At 36.0% G+C, this 25,742-nt stretch overlaps 1 protein-coding gene across 1 annotated transcript; it reads left to right on the forward strand.

Moving 5' to 3' along the window:
* The first annotated feature begins 1,239 nt into the window (after window positions 1-1,239).
* Window positions 1,240-25,742, forward strand: IL31RA (interleukin 31 receptor A). The gene is made up of 15 exons (XM_029087046.1): window positions 1,240-1,291; window positions 2,597-2,893; window positions 4,305-4,425; window positions 6,565-6,746; window positions 8,168-8,319; window positions 10,864-11,029; window positions 11,639-11,721; window positions 12,262-12,478; window positions 13,930-14,112; window positions 16,322-16,423; window positions 17,741-17,887; window positions 21,480-21,620; window positions 22,468-22,561; window positions 24,128-24,206; window positions 25,143-25,742. The coding sequence occupies exons 1-15, from the start codon at window positions 1,240-1,242 to the stop codon at window positions 25,740-25,742; spliced, it is 2,616 nt and encodes an 871-aa protein (XP_028942879.1).

Consider the following 25,742-nt stretch of genomic DNA (forward strand, 5'->3'; position numbering starts at 1 on the left):
GGCCACACTTGGAATACTATGTCCAGTTATGGACTCCCTAGTACAAGAGAAACATGGACATACTGCAGAGAATCCAACGAGTGGCCACAACGATGGTTAAGGGACTGGAGGTTCTGTCATACGGGAGAAGGCTGAGAGAGAGCTGGAGAAGAGAAGGCTCAGGGCGATCTCCTCCATACCTGAAAGGAGTGTGCAAAGAGGACAGAGCCAGGCTCTTTCCAGTGGTGCCCAGTGACAGAACAAGAGGCAGTGGGCACAAACTGAAACACAGGGAGTTTCTTCTGAATATCAGGAAACGCTTTTTCACTGTGAGGGTGACTGAGCACAGGAGCTGGTTAACCAGAGATTTTGTGGACTTTCCATCCTTGGAGATGTTCAAAAGCTGTCTAGACAGGCTCCTGGTCAACTGGCTCTGGGTGGCTGTGCTTGAGCAGAGTGGTTGGACTGGATGACCTCCAGAGGTCCCTTCCAATCTCAACCACTCTGTGATTCTGTGAGAGATGACAGCAGTGCTTGAGGTAAGGGGGGTGTTTGATTTCTGTAATTTTTCCCCTGGAACCCTAGATTCAACTGTACCTTTAGAAGAAATTGTTCTATTTCCTTGCTTTCCTCCTTCTTACCCCAGAGTTCTGGAGTTTTTTGGCTGTACAGCAGTTCAGCTTTAAAGAGCAAGCCCTAGGGAGGTGCCTTCCCTTGCCTTTGCAAAGTGTCCTCAAGTCTGGTGCCTGGGACACTCAGCTGGGATAAAACCAATGTGAATTCACCCTTTCTCAGGTGGATGGTAACTTGGGACTGTTGTCCACTCCCAGAAGAGATGCGGATCATTCCTTGTCCTGCAACAGCCTTTTTCAAAATAATTCGTTCTGTGAAGTGAATCCGTTCAGAAGATGGCAGGCTGTATTTCAAGTTGATGTTCATATATTACTTGCTGATTCTTTATATGGTGCTTGGAAAGCAAATTACTTAGGTGGATTGAATTGCCCTCAAAAGTATTTCAGGTGACCTTCCCTCTCCTTTCTTTATAGAAAAGTATACACTTTTCTTAGGAAAATTATCATTTCTCCCATTGTGCAGGAAAGTAACACTTGGACAAGCAGTACCTAATTTGAATGCAACTGAGAAATACTGAATGGCATTTTTAATGCTTACAAAGTATTACAGAGGCATCTTTACTGGAAGTACATTATTTTTATTTTTATTTTATGACAGCATTTCCTGCCCATAGTTACTGAAAAGGAAATGTTCAGCTGTTTGATTTGGATGTTAGTCCTGCTTTGCAGCTCTGTAGCAGGTATGTTTCTTGATTATTAGCACCTGTCTTGCCATAATAAAGTTTTCTAAAAGGTGACCTTTTCCAAAAGATCTTTCTGAAGAGTTCTGAAAATGAAAAAAGTGTATTTTAAAAATAGGAGTTAGTAGGTGATTGACTAAGTAGTGTACAGTACAGAGAGAAAAATTAATTGATGGCACTGTTGATGTCCTCTTGTGGAATGTTAATTGTGACCATGATAGCCTGGGTTTGTTTTCTTTTGTATTTAAAGTATTAAAAGAAAAAAAAAAAAGTATTTTAAAACTTACTTTGTTGACTGTTTCCCTGTTGCACAGGATATAGAAGGGGACTCCACATCTGGAAATCATATGATAGCTCAATTCTTGTTGGGTTGTAGAAGCTGGTAACTCTGGAGGTTGGCTGATGAAGCAAATTAAAGTTTATATAACACATGGAGTTAAAATGTAGTTAACATCTGCTGGTTTTGGAATGTTTAAAGTGAAGTGTTATCTATTCAGGGATTCATGCAATGACTACTAATGTTCTCATTCCTAATTGAAAAAGTCACCTAACAATATATGGCTATTGATTTTTTTTTTTTTTTTTTTACTTTTTTTTAAATGTGTCAGTTCCACAGTCAGTTTAAGCCAGCTGCTACTTATTAAGCATATAAGTAGCTGGCTGCTACTTATTAAGAAATAATTAACAGCAAAAAAATAAACAGCTAACTCCTTGCAGGTCTCTGATGGGTGATTCTTGCACTGTTTGATAACTTCGTTGATTAATTAATTCATTAAGCCTGCTTCTGTGTTTTCCTTCTACATGCATTTTATAGACAATTCCTGCCCTGTATCTGGGAATATAAATTCTATGAGGGAAAAAAGTACTAATGAGATATTGAAATACATTGCAGTTTACTTGTAAATTTTAAACTTACTAGTTTGATGCATTTTCTTAGTAACGCTAACATCTAAATGGTATGCATATCTTTTACATATAGGAATGTTTTTTAAAAACAGATTTAAAAGACAAGAGTCTCTCTTCTTCATTTTCAGCTATTAAAAAACATTTGAGTTGGAAGTTCTCCATTATTTCTGGGAAGGTATAGAAATATCCTTCCTACATAATACCTGTGCTAATATAGGCATTAATGGGACCTGAGTTTCCAAGCACCAATATCTGATTTGAGTGACTGAGCATTTTATTTGAACTCTATACGAAAAAAAATATAATTAGATGATTTGTAGCCAACAAAATAAGTTACCATTTTTCCACCGGTATTTTAAAAGGAATTAGGTCATATGATATCTTCTGTTTTGTTTTTAGATGAAAACTCTATCAGAGATGCTGACATTTTTCCTTCATCTCCTGAAATTGAAAGAGGATCCACCCTGACACTATTTTGTGTTCTTGGAAAACGCTATACGCCTCACAGAAATGCAAGCCACATCATCTGGAAATTGAATCATGAATTGATTGCTCAGGAAAACTATAACATTGTGAATGAAACTGTTTCTAGTATAACTATCCATAATTTCACTTACAGCAAAGCTCATGTGAAATGTTTCACTAAGTACTTGGGCAGGGAACAACTTTTGGTTCACACTGAAGTTAAATCTGGCTGTAAGTAGAAATGCAGAAAAATGAATTATAACTTTTTTTTTTTTTTTAGAACTTGCTGTAAAAATCTTGCTTTTAAAATTAATTAATTTATTTAGCTTGTGGCATTGTAAGACACCTTTATTCGAGTTTGTTTGTTTGTTGTTTTTTTTTTTTTTTAAATGAAATAAAGCATGAAATTGCAGGCATTCCTTGCTGACACTGGTCCATAACCTCTCTGACCCTGACTTTTGGCCAGCTGAAGTGACTGGAGATTTTCTGTTGACGTCAGAGAGTACTGAGTTCTGTCCCTTTGGTTATGTCGTTTGTCCAGCCTAGCCAACTTTAGCCTTCTCCAAGGAGAATTTCCTCTCTAACCCTCTGTTCCAAAGAAGCTATAATTACAGTCTCTTACAGAGAAAGTTACAGGATAAATATATATACAAATTCTCTAAATTATTGAACAGATTCAATCCGATTTACGCTAATGTCGTGTAATGGGAGTCCCATTCTAGTAAAGAAGCAATAAATGCAGAAAAACGTATTGGTGGAATAAAAACAGCGGAAAGTATTGCCTGTCTGCAAAGTGTAGTGTGCCATAAGCTTGTCAATAAAAGAAAGATCTTTGGAGTGTTATTTTAGGTGGGACAGAAAAGTGTTATTTTGGAGAGAGGGCTTTTTCAACTGATTTATTTCATTGAGTGCAGTTCTCTTCAGTTCAACTCCGATTTCTTCTGTTGACTGAAGAAGTCTGGCTTTAACAAAGAAGTCTTTGAGGGTGTTACATTTTTATGCATGACTTCAGACTGTAGAGATCTCAGAGGATTGTTTCCTTTGTGCTGTCTTGCTTAAAAGATAAAGAATGTGCAGATTTAGTGATCTCTTCAAGATCATATAGTTATGTTTCCCAGGAAGTTATCTTCTGCACTCTGAGGTCATGCAGGCTCCTCAGATTAGGGGTTTCCTTAGGGTATGTGGTTAGACATTCTGGGAAAGAGCCAAGAGGAGTTTTATCTCAGTGAATGCCTTTTCCTGAACTTTTGTGCTGTTTTTTTGTTTTCCTTTTACTCTCTGGACTGGCCTTGAGCTGCAGATGTGTTGCTAGGGGTATACTTAGAGGTTCAGGGCAGATGTATGTAGTGGTTTGATGTAAGATAGTTAATGAGTTACTGCAAAAATACCCTCAGGTCCACTTAGTTAAGTACTTCTGAGAAGGATTTGGAGAAAATCTCCCTGTCTCCCCAGGGGAAGAAATAATGATTTTGATTTTATGTGGAGTTTTGAGGGCAGTAAGAAATTATGAAATTAATTGCTATGCCAGACATTTAAAAAAATTTGCCATAATCTGCTTTTTGACCAACAACAGCAGTTGTGCAATAAAATAACTTATTTTTACTGGACTTTTTTTTTTTTTTTTTAACCTTTGTCATTGTAGTTCCACCGGACATACCAGGAAATATTTCCTGCGTTTATCACTTTGATGCTGAACTTACCTGCACTTGGACTTCAGGAAGAGAAACAAATCTTACGACAAACTATACTCTTTACCGAAAAATGTAAGTATAGGTTGTACTGGGAACTGGGTTGCTAGAGTGAGACCACCAGCTCCCTTCCCCTCATATCCTGACTCCTCTTTAAAGAAAGCCTGGAAACATCATGAAATTCAGAGTCATGGCATTTCCTCAGTAAATTCAGTCAATTTGGTTGAAAAAAGTTGTAATCTGATACCTTTTCAGTATACTATATGAAGGAAAGGAGCATTCTCAACCCAATATTCAGCAGACAAATGTTTACATCAGAACTAATACTCACTTGTTTCCTCTAAGTAACATTACTAATCAAAACCTTTGCGAGCGTAGGTACAAATGGAGAATGGAGGCACTTTATGTGAGTGTAACCCAGAAGCTTTCTGTGTTGCTAACCATCCTCGTTTTGGATGAGTAAAAAAGATTGCTTCCTCCTCTGCTTTAAACAGTTCCCAGTTAGAACTATAAAAGTGCCTGTTATTCTGTTTGACACCAGTAGGGTTTAACCTAGGGACCTTTGGAGTAATAGTTTCAGTTCAAGGATTCAGAGTTAGTTGTCCTTTTTGGAGTGCTTGCCTCTGGGGATTTGTATTTTCAAATACAAATTATGTAGTCTCATGCTTTTTAGTATTTTCGTAACCTCATCATAGAAGCAAAATACTTGATTCTTCTAATTTCTGTTACATTTTAAATGTTGTTTAGGAGCTTACTTTTTCATAATTTATGTGAAAATGATGAAGTCAGAGTTGTTCCAAGGCAGATCTCGGATACAGTTTTGAAGGTGATAGCACAGATTTTGGCCCAAACATACTTGTCAATCTGTTCTTCATAATAGTGCTGCTTGTAGTGTTCTTTTTCTGCCTAATCAAGACTCTAAGTAATATGATTTGATGAAGAGTTTTCTAAAATGTCTAAATTTCTTGAGGAGTGGAAGAAATTCAGACTCCAAATGAGACATTTGCTTATTGTAAGTTATGCTAGCATATGGTATCTTTTTTATTTAAATGGTAGGGCAGGAAAACATCTTTAGTTTTATCTCCATTTTAGAATTCCACCTTCATTTGGTGGAACTTTCTTATTCCTTCTAGTATTTCTACATTTTATAACTTAGCTGAGTTTGTGAAACCATCAACTAGAACAGCTACTGAAAGTAACTTTCAATATTGTTCCTTCCTCTACCAGCACAAATTCTTCTTTAACCACACAGTGAATTGGATTGCAGAACTATTTCCAGGAAAATCTAACCATTGATTTTAATCCAGATAACTCACAATCTGGATGAGTTTACCATATGACAACAAAAGCACTAGTACATGGGGGCAGAGAGCTGTGGATGAAAGCAAACAGCTATGTGTGTTAGGGAAGGTAAGACTGCTTCCTCTCGCAGCAGTGCAGGCTTACCCTAGCTTAAAAATGCTCATAAAATACCAACCTCAGACTGGTTTTTGAGTTACATGAATGATCTGGTTGCTTACTGCATAATATGAAATATTTAACAAAGGCCCCATATATGAGTTTTCATTCATTGAAGAATTTCTCTGTGGGTCAGTAAAATGAAACAAATTTAGTTAGTTTTGCATCCCACACTACTAATGAAAATATATGGTGTAAAGACAGCACATTATCAGTCTGTTCTTTCAGGAAAATCTGTTGAATTTCTGTTACCTTGTAATAGCTTGGCAGTGGTACAATTGGGCTTTTGGTTTTCTCTATATGTAAAAGATTAATAAAAGCTTGTTGTCACATAGTGCCATGTGGCACATATTACTAGCTATATCTATCTGTCTATATATCTGTATTTTTAAAGTAGGTCTTGTGTGGCGATACATGTTTTCAATTCTTTTTGAGATTTTAATTTAAAATAATAATAGCATGTGGATATCCGATTAAGGCATTTTTACTCTTCATTACTGCTCCTGCAAAGTTGTCTTACTAATTGCAATTAAAACTAATAGAGTGTTTGCAATCCATTTATATGCATTTGCAGGAGCAGTGCAATTAGGAAGGAGTATTTGTTTGGACAAATGTATCATCTAAAGAGATGTTCACTGAGATAAATATCCTGCAACCTCAAAAACGTATAAATAATAACCTAACAATCAGTTCCAGTTATTCTAAGAAAATCCCCTAATTTCAAACTCCTTTTATTTTTTCTCTTTTGTTTTTTAGGATGACAGAAGGAAGGGTGACTCTTCTAAATACAGTGGCCTCCTGCCAAAGCAAAATGGAGTCATGTTCATTTTATTACCCAGATACTCCATATAGTAGTTCTTTCTGTTTTCAGGTGAAAGCTGAAAATGTTTTGGGTGAAGCCTCATCAGATTGTGTTCCTATACCTATGGAAAAAATAGGTAATTAAAAAAAAAAGAGTTAAATAAAGATGAAGCAGTATATGTTGTGCTGACTGCACCATCCCCAGTTCTTTTTCCCTCCCTGTAGCGTACAGGTTAGAGAACTCAGAAACAAATTGTGTAATCAAAGTTGATTTACGTAGAAGAAAATAATGAAAAAAATATTTTTCATTATAATAGTTTTGAAACTATTATTTATGTTTCATTTGGTTTTAAATTGGTTTCAGTTTGAAATGCCATCTGATTTTAATTGTTAGCTAAAATTAAGAAGTCTCTGAAATGACACTTAGGGTTTAATAAAATATTTAATCCTTCTCATTTTTTTCCCTCAAGATGTTGATGCTTCCAATTTAATTGAAGAGAGTCTCTTGTTATGTTTTAATTGATGACCTTTCCATGTAAAATTCTTCAAACTGGTTGGTGGTACAGCAGAAATTTTCATCTGTTTCTTGGTCTTACCAAGAGGTGGTGAAAAATGATAGTGTGCTGTTTGCATGCTATGAAATGTCTAACTACAACAGTATTTTTTTAAAGCTAATGTCTGATGTATCCATTGTAAATTACTAAGTTTTTAATTATTAACAAGTAAGGACCATATACTAAAACTTTTTATCAAACTAGGTGGTACTTGGACTGTACTTTTGTATTTTTGAGTGCTACTAGATGTCCGTGCAATATCTGGATGTAAATGAGTAGTGATACTATAATTTCTCTGAGTCTGCCCATCATTTTCTTTGCTATTCTACTTTCTGGTTAGGAGTGCTAAAAAAACACCTGTTGTGTGATTCCCAGGAACAATAATAATATTTTGTCTACCTTTTCTCCCTCTTAGCTGTGCTACGCTCTCTTCATTTTGGTGTAGTTAATCAACAGTCCTTTTAACTGAATATTTTTGCTGCAGCACTATGTCAGCTCTTCAGCCACGCTCTCCTTTGGTCCCTGTGTTCAGACCTGCTGTGTCTCTTCATGGCTTTCTGTATCCTCTGTATCAGCCATCTCTTCTTTCAGTGCTAATCCATTCTTTTCCCATGGTCTCCTTCAAATCCTTTTCAACTGAATTCTTCCCTCATCTGCAGTTCAGACTTGACTTTGGCATCCCAGCTCTGCTTCATTTCTTTTCCCTGCTGTTGTCTCTTGAGTAGTATCCTTCAGTGCTGATACAGATGAAAGAAATCTGCACATCTGTCTGAGAGTGGGTTTGACAGCATTAAATCAGTTGTGTGTGCAATCTCTCTTACTGATAATTTCCAATATGTAGAGTTATGTCTATAAAACAGACCATCATGTGAATACTCTAATAGGATGTATGTTATTGAGATATTAATCAGACTCAGAACACAGAGAGAGAGAGAGAGCAATTCTGAACTTTTATAGAAGCAGAAGCATTCTCTCCTGTTAATGTTTTTGTTTCTCCATTCTAGAGAAATTTGAACCTCCTGAAATACTTTCAGTTAAAAAAATCAGTGGTATAAAGCAGTTGCTTACAGTAACCTGGAAAATGCCTGAGAAGATTATTCCTTCACAAGATTTAATTTGCCAGGTTCAGTACAGAAACTTGTATTCAAACTCCTCGGTAAGTTACATAAATTTTCTTCTGATCGTTGTTTTCTTTGTGACAAACTTCTTAATGTTATGAAAGACTGAATAGAAAAAAAGCAAGAAGTAGTTGGAAGTAGTGATTAAAACCTTGTTATTTTAGTGGAGCATATTTAGGTATGCATGATCTTAATTAAGATTTTGTTGTCTAGGATTAATTTTTCACTTCCTTTTGGTCAGTGTCTCCTTTGGTACATACCATACTTCTGAATATATTTCTGTGAAAGGCTAAGGGATGACCTTAGGCTAAGGGATTATGTACACAGTCAGTCAAAATGGTTTATTTCCTGTCACATTCTGGTCATGGAAACAGCATTTAGTCCCAGCCACAACAGTTGAATCAGATTAAGATGGACTAATATATTATTTTTTCAAGTGTACTAAAGTATAAATTTTGAAAGATGGAAAATAAGAGAAGTTATTTTTCTGAGCTTGTCTTTCTGACACTTAAATGGAACTATTATAGAAAAAACAGAATTTAGTCATTTGCTTCTTTCAGATGGCCTATTCCAATGCTCTTCAGTATAGAAGTGATTCTGTTTGCAGTCTTACTGTTTCCTCTTCCAAATTTAAGAATGAACCAGGTTGCTTGGCTTGTTTCTTTAAGCTCATTAAACTGAGATGTCTGTCTTGACCTTGCTGTTTTATACATTAAATGTGTAATTCTGGGAGAGAATTCATCAGGGTAACTAATAGTAGTCCTCACAGCTTTAAAAAAAGTTCCTGATACTAAAGATGTTTCTAATTAGCATACTCATCACATTCTTATGGCAAGTGTCCTTACTGCAGATATGACATATTGGTTGTTGGATTCAGGATGTAATTCGGGATGATCTGATGGGCAGATTGGCTCAGGTACACCTGGGATATTAGAAATCAATATTTATTTTAAAAGACCCATTCAAGATGTTCATCGCTTTGGTGTCAAGACAATGATGTCCTTGTGATGTTTACATACATATGGGATCCTTCACAAATGTTCAAAACATTCATATTTTTGTGAAGTTACAATATTATTGTGCGTTGTGTCATTTGTCAGCATCTGCATAAGAAATAACCTGTCTACTTTTTCACTATCAAATGCAGTCTACATCCAGTTCCTTTCTCAGAACTTACCTACATTTTTCAACAGACTTTCTAGAGGAAAAAATAGTAGCCATGATCTGTAAAGACAAAAATCCAGTGAGTTTAATTCTGTAGGATCTTAGACAGGCATGATTCATAGTTTTGTCTGTAGCCAATCCGATGGCAATAGCCAACAAAGACAGCCTCAAACCATCAGTTACATATAGGAGCTGTTTTTCTCTCTGTCAGCACGTGTATGAAAAAAAAAAAAAAATGGTTTGAGCAAATGACAAATATTTTCCTGACCTTTTAAGCCTTCCTACCAAAACAATCTAAATTGTTTGCTACGAACTGTGTTTACTGAATGAAAAGTAGATGACCTATTTTTCCACTTGCATATACTAAGTTTCTAATTATAATGAAATACCGTTAACAGCATTTTTGCAAGTATCTAAAAGGTAGTTTCGGCTGACTGCACTTCTATGTCAGGTTCTACAGGAGACTGGTAATAGTTTTGAAGCCATATTTATTGCAGGTTGGCTAAAGAGTCTGTCACCCAGCAGTGGTTTGTAGATGCCTGAATTTGTTCTCATAGAAGCATTTTGTATTTTTGACTATGAGTTTCTTGAGATCAGAATGGACTAGAATTTTTAGTTTCTTTAGGCAATGCACTTCCCATTATGGTGTTCAAAGGAGTAGCTGTCTGCATTTTGTATTGTTATAGTTTGATTCGCTTTTCATTGGAAGGCCCAATTGGTGGAAGACAAGAATTTCTTTGTAGGTTTTTGGCTCTGTTGTGAATCTGTGTGATGCTACTACTTCAGTTTGGCTCCCAAGAGAGAATCTTCCTTATTCTAAAACTTACCTTTGCTGACCTTGTTAGAATTTAGCTAGCTTGAACATTTATTTTATCATCTTTCTGTTTCAGTCATCTGAAATTTGAGAGGAGGAAAGTTGTTAATTATTAATTTTTGCAATTTGTAAGAGAAGACATCAGTGTTGATATAGTGATTATGTCAATCCTACTGAACATGAACACTTCCATCTTTCTATAGTTCCTGTTGTTTTCTGCTGCTTCCCACTGTTAGTCCAGCTGAGTTGATGCATCAACTCCAATTCTTGGTTTTCATGTCTTCTTTCACCTTTTGTTTTGGAACAACTAGCTTCTGACTTCCATCAGTGAGATGTGAGTGGGTTCCTTTTAAGGCAAGGAAATTACTCACCTTGTCATTACTTTTACAAGAAAATACTGCATCATTTATTTCTCATACTCTTGTCTTCCTTCACCACTCAAAGGCTACACAGAAAAAAGAAATATGAAACAAATAATTTTGAGTTTCAGAGTGAGGTGGGAAACATGAAAACTGCATTTTTTTTTTTTTTTTTTTTAAACGACTGTCATATATCTGCATGCAATTTTATAGCAAATAACTTTTGTTCTTATATCTGCTTTCAGGAATTTGTCACTGTCTCACTTAATTCTGCAGAGAAAACAAGATCATGTAATCTCACAGGTCTGTGGGACTCCACAGAATATTCAGTTGCCATTCGGTGTAGCAGTGTAGTGTCAATATTCTGGAGTGAATGGAGTAGAGGGAAAACAGCAAGCACAGAAGAGAAAGGTAGGCTAACTATTTAGTAAAGTTTTTCTTTGTTTATACTTTGGGGCATTAGGATTTAATAATGGAAAGCTGTGTTTTCAGCATATTATCAGTCTATTGAATTTAAAATTCTGTTGTTTAAACAGAACATATGTATTTTGTTTAAATATAGAAGTGGGAAAACTGAAAGACAAGAGCAAGGAGTGGAGGAGATACGAAAGGTGATACAAGCAACATATGGCTGAGAGAGAAAATGGGTGAATAGACAGTGAAGAGAGGAAAAATGAAGAGTGTAGATGGAGACTCAACATTGCTAAGTAGGATAGTAGGAGAAATGTAGTGTAGCAAGTATGTCCAATAAAATGCATTATAAATAGAGAAATTAAATTGCTAGTTATAAAACAAGACTAGAAGAATCTCCTCTAGAACAAAACAAATAGAAGAAAGCAGGAGGAAACTTGTGGAAAGAGAGAAACTGTACTAAAAAGTTCAACATTACACAAGGGAAAACTTCTTTTTAATAAGTTGCTCTCAGACTGTGTTTTTGAAATCTTTTGATTGTTTTTACCATATTACACCATCTTTTTAATATAACAACAAATTTCAAGATATTTTTGTGTCTTTAAATAGCTCCTTCAGAAAAAGTGGACTTGTGGAGGGTAATTGAGTCTTCACACTCAGCTGGAAGTAGATTTGTACATCTTATGTGGAAGGTATATACTCTTTTTCTGAAATGATAATCGTATTGATATCCTGTGGCTGATGTTGCATTGAAATATTTAGTGTTGTAACTGACAGGGTGTTTTTCTGTCATCAGAAAAAAACCTCACTGAACTAAAGCAGAATTGAAAAGGCTTTTGTTATCTGAATGGTAAATGAATAGTGCTTTGTAATCTGTGCAAAAAAGAGTTCATTTGTGTTCAGATCACTGGAAAATCTGATTGAAAGTCCTTACAACTCCTCTTAAATAATAATACAGCTAACCAAAGCTGTGTTTAAATTCATTTTAATCATCTAGTAGAGTGATCAGAGGCTCTTTTGTGTTTCGAATCTCAGTATTTGACTTTTGAACCTTTCCTTCAATGAATCTGTTGCAGCTAACTGTCCTGAAGATGGGACTGAAGAGAGTACCTTGCTTTTCTAAATATAGTATTGTCAATTTGTAATTAGATCTGGACTATTTAATAGAGCATAGACATTTGATTATATGAATAACACTGTGAAACACTTAATACTGCATATTTTTTTAATAGCCATTAAACAGCTTTCCACCTTCTGGGAGAATTCTAGACTACGAAATACAGTATTTTCCAGAAAACAATGCTGCACTTAAAATGACAGACACCTCTACTGATAAGAAAATTACTTTAATTTTAAATGAAGAGGCGTATATAGTATCTATTACTGCCCATAACTCTGCCGGAAATTCTCCTGAAGCTATTTTGAGGATTCCGTCCACTGATGAAAAAAGTAAGATTCCTCAATATCATGATTTATTTTTCTCATTAATAAAAGAATTACCTTCCTGACATCTATTTAAGTTCTGTTATACTGGAAGCAAAATTGTGCTAAGGACTTTTGTAATAGATTTATGTATATAGAACTGTATTATGTACAAAGCTATATATTCTATTACTTTTTACTAGAATAGTATTATCTGGTTGTCATATTTTGCTATCACATATGTTTTTGTTATAGACTATTATTGTTGGGGTTTTTGTTTTGGGATATAGTTGTTAAGATATCAACCCTTTCTAATATCTTATTAGAATTTCTATTTTATTACTATCTGAGGGTTTTTTTTTTGTTTTGTTTTGTTTTTAACCGTGGACCTCCCAAATAAATTTATAGAATCCCACCCAATTCTGCCTCATCTCTCTGCTAGGTCATAAAATTGGTTACCGCAGGGCATTATTGCAGTGCGTTTAACAACATAATTAAAATATGTGTTTAATAGAAGTCCCTTAGATGCATCAGTGGAAGCAGAGAGAGAAACGTTGTGTTTATTCTCGTTTCATATGCGTTCCCAAAGTACCCCGTCCCACTCACTGCCAGAGTCAGGAAGCTGGTCTGCTGTAGCACAACAGTTGTGTTCCTTGGCTCTTGTATTTAATTCTGATATCTCTGTGAGCCTTGTATTGCATTGTCCTGCTGCCTACCCATGATTTGGAAGAGAGGTTGCATTTAGCATACTTGAATCACTTCTACATCAGTTGTTCAGGAAAAAAATGCAAATATTCCCCTGGAATTGCTCAATCAAATTCTAGTCTAATCAGAGAACTGGATATGTAGACCTGATATCATCTTGTCCTGGGGGTTGGTGACTACCTCTCTACCACTTCTGTATCTCACAGTCAGTGGTTTTCTGATTTTTCCCTGCTGTGACATGCTTCTTTTCCCTACAGACATATCTCTTCCCTGTGCTTTGCCAGGTTGGGATTTCATTCACTTTTGTTACCTGTGTTGTGCAAGTTGATGGTTCACTTTTGTTTCACTGTCAATTGTGACCTTGCTGACTTGATTTCCTGTTTTTTATTTCCTTTGTCATCTCAATCAAAATTTGCTTATCTGCACTACCTGTAATATTGGCAGTAAATTGGTTTGTAAAATTTTACAAACTGTAAAATTCAAATCCTAAAAGAGACTGGTCTTTCATTCTGTATGTGTAAATCTCCTCGAGTATCATTTCCTCAATCCCTTCCTGCCACTTTTCATTGTAATAATTCTTATATACTTAATTTTAAAGTATTTTGAGTACATGCACGTGAACATAGGTATAAAGTACCTTTGAAAACTTTTTTTTTCAACTTGATTAAGTCCCATCATCTTCTAAAGAAACAATCTCAGCTTGATATAAATGAATTTTCTTGCTGCAGTTTTTATGAAGATAGAATTGCTGACTTTTTCTGTTAATTTTTTAGCTTCTCAGATTATTGAGACAGTGAGGACCTTTACAACAAATGAAGAAGTGGTTGTGGAATGGATAACCTCCAAACCAGAAGTAACCGAATATGTAATTGAGTGGTATGAGGAATTGGAGACAGATCCTTTTGGTAGATCATGGCAATATGTGTCAAATTCTACAAACTGGAAAACTAACAAAAGTATGTTCATTTGTCAGTTTCAGCTGTAACAGTGTGCAGATATACTTATGTATATTTATTTATAGGTAGTTTGGAAAGAACAAACAAGGATGAACTCATCCAGCTTTCCTCAGACCATTTAAAAAAAAAAAAAAGTATTACTACATGCTTTATGGAAATCTTCACATGTAATTGAATAGCAGTTTTAACTCTCTCAAATTCTCGCGCAACGTGCAAGATAGTGTTTGCTCCCATGTAAGATCAGGCTACGAATTTCATGCTTAAGCACTTCTGTGGCTCGATTTTATGCCATGAGTCTTCCAGTAGGGAAGCCTGTGACAGATGTACACTATTATAGCAGAGAAATCTAGAACCAAAAAAATGAATTTGAAGATGGGAAAAGATCATGTGCCCTCATGTATGTTAAAGAGAGAACAAGAAACCTGGAAGAGATTTTGAGGGAGAATTCTACTTTAAAATAAGCAAGTGGAGTGACTGGTCAATCTGGTATGTTAAGTATCACTTCTGTATTATGACTCAAGGCATTTCTAAGAGGTTTCAGTGGCCTTATGATGCACTGACAAATAGGTGCATCTGCTCACTTTCTTGTTTTAGGGGATGACTTTTTTTAACAGAGACTCTCTCTGAGAACTCATGCTTTGGCTATGTGTATGCAGTTTCAATGAGAAATTAAACAATGTGCAGAGTTTGAGAGATACATGCAAAGGCAAAACTGTGAAAGTTGATGTCAGTGTGACTATCCCATGCACATCCCCTTTAGCTAATGAAATGAATCTGGTTTTCTTTATACATTTGCTTTTTTTTTTTCTTTGGTTGTCCTGTAGTGAAATTAAATTTATCAAATTTGAAAGCAGTTTGTGTTCATGTAAGGACCTTTCTGAATCCTACATCAAGGAAAAATAATTTCCAGAGTTTTCAGAAAACAAGTACCCTGCATTTTCTTAAGTGACAAGGAGCACTTGGTTTGTTAACGATGAATATAGCTAGCTTGCCCATGAAATTTTTCTTACTGGCTTAGACAACAGTGATTTAAATACTGATTCTGTGCTACAGTAAAACAAATTAAACAAAAATCTGCTTGAAGTAAAATTCAAGAGTAGTTTATTACACATTGAATTGAGACACGTGAGGCTTGAGTCTTATGCTGAAAATTGCACTATTTCAGCATTTTACTATGAGGAATAAATGCTATTTATAGCTGTTCTCAATATATTTAAAAACCCAGCTTTCCTCCTCAGCATTATTAGGAGATCTTTGTTTACCCTTAGCACAAATCACATTAGAAACTTCAAGGCAAATTCAGGCTTTACTGTTATTCAGGCCTGATTCTGGCATTCTTTTGTGGTATTATTTAAGGACAACATGTGGGCCATTGTAACTTTTATTGGGTTGCAATGGGTGTAAGGGGCTGAAAAAGCAGCAGAGAGCTGATTTAATGCAGGGATCTGTTGATAGCCTTTTTTCTTTCTAAATAAACTGCATAACTTGAGGAGGGATGGTCTAGGAAACCCTTTACACTGTTTTCATCCCACGGGGCATAAAACCACAAATGTGTTCTCTCCAAGTTTATGAGAGTTACTTTTAAGTTGGGGATGCACCGTCTTGGTTACTTGGCTGCTGGATTGTTCAGACTTCAAAACTTCATTTCCAGGAGATTGAACTGCATCTTGAAACATAAAATTCTACTGCAGAGATTTCACTTGGGCAGTTGTACTTTTGAATCAAAATGATTAGAAGCAGATCTGCTGTTCACCTAACTGGAACATTAACACGGAGTTAAGAGCTGGGGCTCTATTGTACCTTTTAAGCTGTTTGATGCATGAGACAAAACTCTCTTCTGCAGAGCAGTAAAGCTAAAGATATGTGAAATTAAAAAAAAAAATACTGGAATTTTTATAATTTTATACTGGTTATTTGAAAATAAAAACTTCCTCCAAAACCTTAAACTGTTACCAGATGAGTAAGTGGCTTGTGTAGAGAAGCTGTATGAGCCTGAAGTATAATTACCTATTCAAAGTATTTCTAGTGAAAAATGAGTCAAAACCAAAGTGTTCTTATGAATGCTACTAAATAAAATTCATTATGTTAAGGGCAATAATGAGCTTTCAAGTAAATAATTGATAATTTAAATATAATAAATAAAACTTTAATTATTGTATTAATCTCATATAGAGAATTGTACATAAATATTCCTTTGTTTCCTTTACAGAAAACTTCAAACCATTTATATGCTATAACATCTCGGTGTATCCTCTCTATGGAAATAAAGTAGCAGCTCCATATTCCATACAAGCTTATGTGCAAGAAAAAAGTACGTATTTTAAATGAATAATGTTGTGAAAGGTGCACTGTAGTCTGTCTCTACAGACAGGTTGTATTATCTTTGAGCAGTCTGGTTCTGGCATTATGAAGGAGAGATGTAGATGCTGAGAAAAAACAGGATTCGGGCTTCCTGATTTCTGTTCATAGATTAGCTACTGAATTGTTCAGTAAAGAAAACTTGTACTGAATGATACAGGTACATTGCTGCTTGAATCCAGTCATTTTTTGTGAAGTTTACATACTATATACAAAGCACTTGGAAAATGTATAGCTACAAAGATGAAACAGGTTTTTACACTGGCTATCTCTTAAATGTTACAGCTCATTTAGATATATAGTTAGACTTATTTTAATGTTTGACTGCATTAATCAGTCCAAATACATGAGGAAATTCTACTGACAGAATAAAATGGATGGTTTGAAAAGCTTGCTTTTTGTTAAATTTTATAATGTAACAAAGTATTTGCAGTCCTGCACATAAAAAATATTCAGAAGCCATGACGTTTGTGATTGGATAGACACTGTGGATGAAATGGTGCTTTAGGGGAGGAATGGAGGAAGATTCCTTTGTTTGTAGAAGTTTAATGTGAAATCAGTGATTTATACAGCCGGCTCCAAGAATGTAGTTTACTGGTAATTTTAAGGTTCCAGGTGAAAATGCCAATTTGTGTGGGTGTCTATATAGGTGTCTATGTAAGAGTGCATGCACAGAGAGTACAATTCACTAGTAAACGGTTTTAATTACTAGAAGGAGGTAATGGAGTATTTTATGTTTGAGTAATACTGGCACAATTAGAACTTTGTTTTGAGTGCTTTCCTGTTTCTAGGGAGCTGTGACAGTACTAAAGATGGTCAGAGAATGAGAAGGAAGATAATTGTTTTAAAACTGGAGCACAGAGAACTCTTGCTTCAAAGCTATGAGCAAGGCATGAGAGGCTGTATAAGGAGAAAGACTTTCTCTAATGTAATGGGCAACGACTGAGAAGCTGGAGACCCCAGTTGAATCTCAGGTCAGCCAGAGATGTCTTGCATACAGAATGACCTTGCACCTGAGTACCACCATGAGTGCATAACACTGAGAACTATGCAAACACCAGAATAGATGAGGGGAAGTATTGTCAGAAGAAATCACATGTTAAAGAGGATAAGAAGAGTTAAGGGCTATATCAGAGCACTGAGATGACATATTTACTTGTACATTTGTTGCACCTGATGTTGCTGGTATGTGTGAAGTAACACAGGTGGCTAACGTTGCGGTACTTGGACTATTTTACTACTTTTTCTAATTTGTAATGCTTCTGTGTAGAGCCATCAGAAGGACCTGTGGCTGACACGGGCATTCCAGGGAAAAATGAAGTTACAATAAAATGGACGGAGATTTCAAAGGATAAAAGAAATGGATTTATTAGGAACTATACGATATTTTATAAACCTGAAGATGGAAAAGAATTGAGTAAGTATACATTAAACATCAACGCTTTCAACAGGGTAGCATGGTTTCAGCCACAGATAAGACCATAAGGTCCTTCACTCACTCCCCCCACCTGGTGAGATGGGGAGAGAAACACAACAAAGGGATCGTGGGTCAAAATGAGGACAGGGAACAGGGACAGCTCACTCACCAGTTATGGTCACAGGCAAAACAGACTTGACTTGAGGAAGAACAATCAATTTAATTTGTTACCAGTCAATCAGAGTAGGACAATGAGACATAACAACCACATCTTGAAACACTTTTCCCCCACTCCTCCCTTCTTCCCAGGCTCAAATTACTTTGTTCCTGATTTCTTTACCTTCTCCTTGCCAGCAGCACATGGGGACAGGGAATGGGGGTTGCAGTCAGTTCGTCTCTGCTGCTCTTTGCAGTGTGGGGTCCCTCCCATGTCTAAAAGAGTTCAGGAACAAAGTGTTCCAATGCGGGCTTTCCGCGGAGTCATGGACTTCTTTGGGTGAAGCCCCCAGCTCTTGCATGGGAACCTCCGTGGGCTGGAGACAGGTCTCCAGTCCAGTGCACCTCTTTTCCCCCACTCTGGCATGAGTGTCTCTGGGGTCTTCTGCTCTGTCATGAGCTCTCCACATAGTCACAGCTGCCTTTGGGCACAGGCTTTGCTCCAGTGGAGGTCCAGGGTCCTCCATGGGCCACATGTGGGTATCTGCTCCACAGTTAACCTCCATGGGCTGCAGGGCACTCCGTTTACCTCCTCCTCCTCTTTTTTGCTTGCTGACCTGAGTGTCTGTGGTTCCCTTTCTCTCACTTTCCCTCTTCTCTCTCCCAGTTGTTGGTGGTCTTTTGTTGATGTTTCCTGATTGCTCTCTCCTATTGCTCTCTCCTCACCAAACTGGTTCTTCCCCTCATAAATATGGATTCACAGAGGTGTTTTGCAATCCCGGATTGGCTCAGCCTAGGCTGGAGGCAGGTCTGCCTTGGAGACAGGGGAGCTTCGCAAAGCTTCTCACAGGAGCTATTGCTATAGCCCCTTCCCCCGCTACCAAAAACCAGCCCCGCACACAAACCCAACACACAGGGTTATGACAATCTGCTGTTTGAAGATAGTTTTTTTCATAGTTCTTAGCACAGTTTGTTACTTTATGTTATAAATATGTCTGAAAATACTGGTTCTAAAATACAGTTTACATAAAGATTAAAAATTTTTGTAGGTTTAACTGAAATGATGGGGTATTCTAGTGAATAGTCCCTGTTTCAATACTACACGTGTACTCATGCTCAGTTTCTTTGTTCTGTACAGCTCTGCTTGCTCTCAATCTTTTTGCTATTAGTATTTTACTGCCCATGGTAGTAAAGCCATGACTGTTGACCACATTGTCCTTTTTGCCTCTCAGATGCAAATCTGATGGATCTCCAGGTGATAAATTTAGTCAGTATATGGCAGCACTATCGTTCCTCTTCCCTTTCCAAACCAGGACGGAAACTCATGTATGAGAGGCTTTTTGCAGATTGTTCTCCATTAACAGTAAAAAAAAAAATCAAATTTGCAGGATTATGCCAAATTAGAGAGTATTATTTGTCAAATACTTGCTGTATTCCCCTTTTACATATGTACTAGTCTCCTTCCATCTTCAGATCTCTCTTCCATTGTGACATACCTCTGAAGCCAATAGAAAAAGTCATGACAGAAGCAGAGGAGCTGAAGTGGAGCTATAATATATTGGAGAGTCACTTAATGAATTTGAACCCTGCAAGGGTTTAGTGAATTTATAAATTCCATGCATGTCCATGGAAGGATGCCTTTCCAAGCCCTCAGCTTCTGGAACAGTGTGGTGGAAATTTTCTCGTAAAAATGTTTTTACAGTCAGTTTTATAATAAAAGCAAAATAACAAATGACAGCCAAGAAGCTAAAATAAGCTGTCAATAAATAGTTCATTTGGACATAGTTTTTAGATTAATTTCTTCAAATGTGCTTGTTTTCTGTGCTTGGTATTGCTTTTCTGCTCTTGAGGCTGATAGATAACTTTTTGAGCATATTGTCAATTTCCTGCCTCAGGGAGTAGTGTCCATACAAGATGTCAGTATAATTCTATCTATTTAGAACTTCTCTAGCCTAAATCTCAGCAGCATCTTTTATTAGAAGTGTTTTGGTGACCTAAAGGTCTTATTCCTGTATAGTTTATGAGGAATGCTGTTGCATCATTCAATGCTTCAGAAATGGTTCTTTTTCCTCCTTTGTTTTAGACATCACTGTTGGCAGATAATAATAACCTAATGTAATCCTTTTTAAAAAAGATCTCAAACTTAGAAACCTTGTGAGGTTTTCAGTTGCTTCTGGATATCCAGTTTGAAGCCAGGGCAAGGGTATTCTTGGTAATTTTTAAATTAGAAAGAGGAAGCCAATTATTTCTGTCAGATTCAGTCCTCTACATGCAATTTTCCCCAGCCATGTTGGTTTCTGAGTAATTTAATGCTGACTGCTTTGTACAGGGTCATCCTGAAGACATGCAGCTTCATGTTATGGACCCATATGACTCCATATTACTTCTAATGTAAAGCAGACTGTGCCCATTTTAGGGGTTCAGATTACTTATTTTTAGGAAATCGGTTTTAAGGAGCAACTCAGGAGAGTTAAATTTAAATGGCAAACCCCTGTTGTGCTGGTGTACTGATTTTTGAGGCTTTTCTGATGTCACATCCTTTTGATAAGAACAGAACATGAAATTAGTGCCAAGGTCACTTCACTGATGGCCTTTTAACTCTATAACTTCACTTTCCCCTTACTGATTTAAGAGCAACTCAGTTTATTGAATCTCAGAGCATATGGCAGCATATATTGCAGGAAATGCTGAACTGAATGATGACGTGAGTTGGCTTTGAATTTATGCACCAGAAAAATATTTTAGTGACTTTAATTTTACAATATGAACATGCTTTTAATACTGTTTGTAGACACAGAATGTTATGATGTATGCTTTAAAAAAAAAAAAAAAAGTAAGAGTGAAGCATATTATACTAATTCCAGTAACGGGGAACATACTGGAGATGTTGAGTTCTATTCAGAAAAGCATTTTGAAACCTGTAAAAAAAATTCCGGTTGATTTTGGATTTTCTCTGACTTTATTGGGGTGATATCCCAGTGCTGATAGATTGCATCCTTTTGAATGATCAGTGTCTTAACTGCATGTACTAGAAATATAGTTAAATTTCACCTGCAGAACCTGTTTTAAGTTCTTAATTTCTGCATCTATGTTCCAGGAAATAAAGTTCTCAAAGCCCTGTTTTAGATTATAAAATAAACTATAGGAGATAATAGTTTGCCCATTTTTAATATTAGCAAAAAAAAATGTGTATTTATTTTTAGAAGTAAATACATAATGGCTTATTTTTTTGCCCTGAACTTTTAAGTAGCATTGATAAACATCGTTTGGTAGTTTTAAGTTTTCTCTATTAAAGGACTGATAAGGTCGCTTTGTATTTCAATTTGTCTTTAAAATACTTTCTGATCTGTCATTGTAAAAGATGCTGAATAAGTGTACAGTTCCCTGACATGACACTGTTTTGTGTGTTTATTGATATAAATCTTCTCCCAAAAAGATGAAACAGTGAACTCTGATGTTCTGCAGTACAGACTGAAGTCCTTACAGGCTAATACGCAATACACTGTCTATATCATGGCAAGCAATGAAGCTGGTGGAACCAGTGGAGAGCCAAAAACCTTCAAGACTTTGAAATTCAGTAAGTAATATTCTAGGTTAATTATTACCATTTCAAAAACAGGTTTGGGAGTAAGAAATACAGGATATTATTGTTTAGGCTTTTTTTTTTTATTAGTGTTAAATGAATTGAGGAAGAATTGCCAACACTAGCTGAATTTAACTCAATTTCACTGATTGTTTCACAAACTGAAACCTCAAGATAAGAAGCCAAAACCCCAAATCTTCATTTTCCTCTCAAAAAAGCTGTGGAATACTATGAATGTTTGTGGGGGCAACAGTTTGCATGCTGTCAGTTATGGCACTGTGTCACTATATGGCAGTTTTACGTGACTTTAAAACAACAGGTGCCTAAAGAGATGGTAGACTCTTTATTCTAGGTGACTTTCAAAGGTTGGCTTGGTATGACCCTAAGCCAACCTGATTCTAATTTCAAAAGTTGGATGAGGTGACCTACAGGTGTCCCCTCCAATATCAATTATAGTGTGATTCTACTAAATAAAGGAAATTTTAAAATGCAATACATCTGTTCCTAAAAGATCCTGAGAAGTCTCATCCGGAGCTGCTTTTCTGGCTCAGTAATGGTGACTTGTTTGATTCAAAATACTCATCTTTTGACATATTGTACAATGAATACAATGGGGGTTGGAACTAGATGATCTTTAAGGTCCCTTCCAACCCAAACCATTCTATGATTCTCTGATGAATACCATACAGTGTTCTCAGTAAGTTTATCTAGTTTTGACAGAGCTCTTTAGAAATTTGCTAATTAGGTGACTTGGATGTTGAAAATTGCTGTCTTAAGGGAGTACATAAAGAAATTATAAACATCTGTGGGTGTTTTTTTTCCCCCTCCAACCTCCCTAAAGATAAAGAAGATGTCATTTTCATTGCTCTACCCGTTGGATTAAGCATGCTGTTTCTGTTAGGCCTTTGGATAACATGCATTTTGAAAAAACGCACGTGAGTACGTTTTCTACCTTCTAAACCTGAATGCAATGAGTTAATTTTAACTTGTAAAGGCAAATTTTTATATATCTTACAAGTGCTTTTGAAAAGGATATTCCAAGCCAATGTCAATTTAAGAAAATAAGCAGCAATTGGAATAACAAATAACTAAACATACAGGTTATCATGTAACTGTAGTTAATGTGCTACAGTCCAAAAAGAAATACTAATTTTAGAAGGTGCAGTAAATCCTAACAAAAGAAATAGGAGAAACATTTCCATCAGTTTATGGAAAATGCTACATGCCAGTTGCAGTTCCATGGTTAATCAGGTGAGGGGTGCATACTTTAAGCCAGTTACTGAAAAGTTAATAATACCAAAAATAAAGTTTCCCAGACACTCTTAATGTGTCTGCTAGTACACTACTGGAACACGTTTCACATAACTCCTATTGCTTATCTTAGCTACATTAATATTACTTTTGTTAGTTTGTGACACTTCCCTGGAGCTGTAAAGAAGTCATGAAGAAGCTAGAAATTATATCATGTGAAAGCATTTGCATGCTTGAGCCATTGATCCATATCTGTACATAATTCACAGTCCTTTTATCTGCTGTCACAGATGTCTCCAGACAGATTTTAAAATTGCTTCCCAGAGCATGGGGATGCTGTAACATCCCAGAGATGACTGTGAGGATTTTTTTAGGTCATAAAATGTGCTTTTCTTTAGCATGAAAAGTGACTGGGTTATTTGGCTGAAACTTAATAAGAAGGTTAAACATCTTAACTATTTTAGGGTGTTCTAAGCTATTAGAGCCAAGATTGTTGTCATGTGAAGCATCAGGTAATAAGTATAGCTGAAGTAGTAAGTATAGTTTCCAGCTCCTTTACATTTTCATCTGTGTTGTGTATTCTGAATTTTTACAATAGTAAGAAACTTGTGTTTTGATTGCGGAGACTATTTTGGGATGTAGTTGAGTGTTTATATTCTTGTGTAGAACAAATTGCAATGTGAAAAGTCAAGCTATGGCCTGGTTTTCATTCATTTACATATATTCCCAGTATCAATAACTGATTCATTTTGTTTCCTGTTTACTACTCCATTGGACAGTCATAAACTGCAGCGTCAGTCAGCATCATTTATCTGCTGTTAATGTAAGAACTCAGGGTAGCTCTAGCGTGGTGTAGTTCTAGGGACACTTTCCTAGATCAAAGTCTAACTGAGGTGGCTTTTCACTGAAGAACCACGCCAAAACATGACACAGTAGGTTTTGAATACAGCCTTATTTTGGCATGTTATTATTTGATCTACTATATAATAAAAACTCCATGTTTTTGTGCATTAGTAATTTTTCTGCAATGTCTTTGTGACCCAAGACTTTTACGTGTTGAGATCTTTTGTAATAAAAATGAATGTGAGGGAAAACAATTGTAATGAAAAAGATTGTGTTCATGTATTTTTCGACTTCCTTTGTGAAAGATTGGTGTTTTAGCAGTATTTGGGCTTTCTGCAGATTTCTTTCTTTTATTTTTAGCAAGGTCTTTCATCACCATTTGACTAAAATTCCTTTCTCAACAATAGGTTTAAAAAGATTTGCTGGCCTGATATACCCAATCCTGCAGAGAGCATTGCAGTGGAATGGCCTCTTGATGCATCTATGGTAATAATTGCAATTTTACGTATTAAAGAAGGGATCAAATGGAGAGAAGTCCTTCTCTGACAGTAATTTTATGACTAAATAAAAAAAAAAGTTGAGTTTCATTCCTCTGTTTAAGTGCTATACAGTGCTTTTCACTGTATTTCAAACTAATGGAAAAGGTGCATCTTCGTGAAGTATATTCATTTAATTCTTACATGATAATGAGAAATAATGTTTTGAAGTTATAAAGTGATTGGTGGACATGGTTTATTAAATAAAGTCAATTAAATATGCTCACAGAATCACAGACTGGTTTGGGCTGGAAGGGACCTTCAAGGTCATCTAGTCCAACCCCCCTGCCATCAGCAGGGACATCTTCAACCAGATCAGGTTGCTCAGAGCCCCGTCCAACCTGACCTTGGATGTTTCCAGGGATGGGGCTTACATCTGGGTATCTCCTTCCTTCTCCACGAAAAATACAGTGCAACATAGAATAAGATTTGGTATATTATTGTACTAACATTTCTGTCTTTTTTATTGTTGGATAATTTTTTGTTATTAAACCTTTGATCTTTACTTGAATGATGTTGAGCAGGTTTACATATAAAGTTTAATCTGTGGAGAATGGGATGTAAACTTTTGTCTGAAAAATGGCTGGTTAGAAGTGGAAAAGATAGAAGCAGTCTGAGCCTGATTCTAAGCTTCCATTGAAACTATTTTATTAAGCACAGAAAACCTAATATGAAAGTGTTTAACAAATTGACAGAATAACATTGTCATTTTTAGTGCTTATTCACATATAACTGCATCCCAGCTGAAATGCACATGAACTATTAATGCACTTTTAAATTAAGAGTCAAACAGAGCTCAAATTGCAATATTTTATGTATTTTAAAAATAACCTAATACATTATCTATGCCTATGTAATTTTCCAATTTATCTCTTTGTACTGACAGACTAATTCATTTTTGAAGGGAGTGACATCTGAGGCTAAAACCATAGACTTTGAAGACGTAAGTGTTTTGGAACACTGTTTACCTGAAGAAAGTCAAGAAGGATCACTGCTAATGAATTGCGAAAACTGTGTTTCTGAATGTACTGTTATTAATGCAAAAGGCATGATTAATGGAGATAAAAAGATATTGTACAATGAAGAAACTGAAGTTGCTAAACGTTTTTCACCATTCATGCCTTATATAATTACTGATCAAGAGGTAAGAAATGAAATGCATTCAGCTTTGATACCAGTGAAGGAAATTCAACCCATAGAAATGCTGGAAGGTGATTTATGTGAATCCCAACAGACTTTAATGAAAAATGAAGAAAATGATACTGAAGAAGTTTTAAAGCTGGAAGATTTCAGTGAAAAAGCACTGTTCAATCCATACCTTAAAAATTCTGTTAAAACAAGGGAATTTCTTATTTCTGAGAACTTGCCAGAACACAGTAAGGATGAACCCAAAAGCCAGTCAACTGTCTTACATCCTTTCCAACAAAATGTCACAGGACAATCCTATGTAACACTGGACATGTTTGGGCTGGCCACAGCTCATTAG

Source organism: Antrostomus carolinensis, unplaced genomic scaffold, assembly GCF_000700745.2.
Source record: "Antrostomus carolinensis isolate BGI_N321 unplaced genomic scaffold, ASM70074v2 scaffold14509, whole genome shotgun sequence".
In the NCBI taxonomy this organism is placed as follows: domain Eukaryota; kingdom Metazoa; phylum Chordata; class Aves; order Caprimulgiformes; family Caprimulgidae; genus Antrostomus; species Antrostomus carolinensis.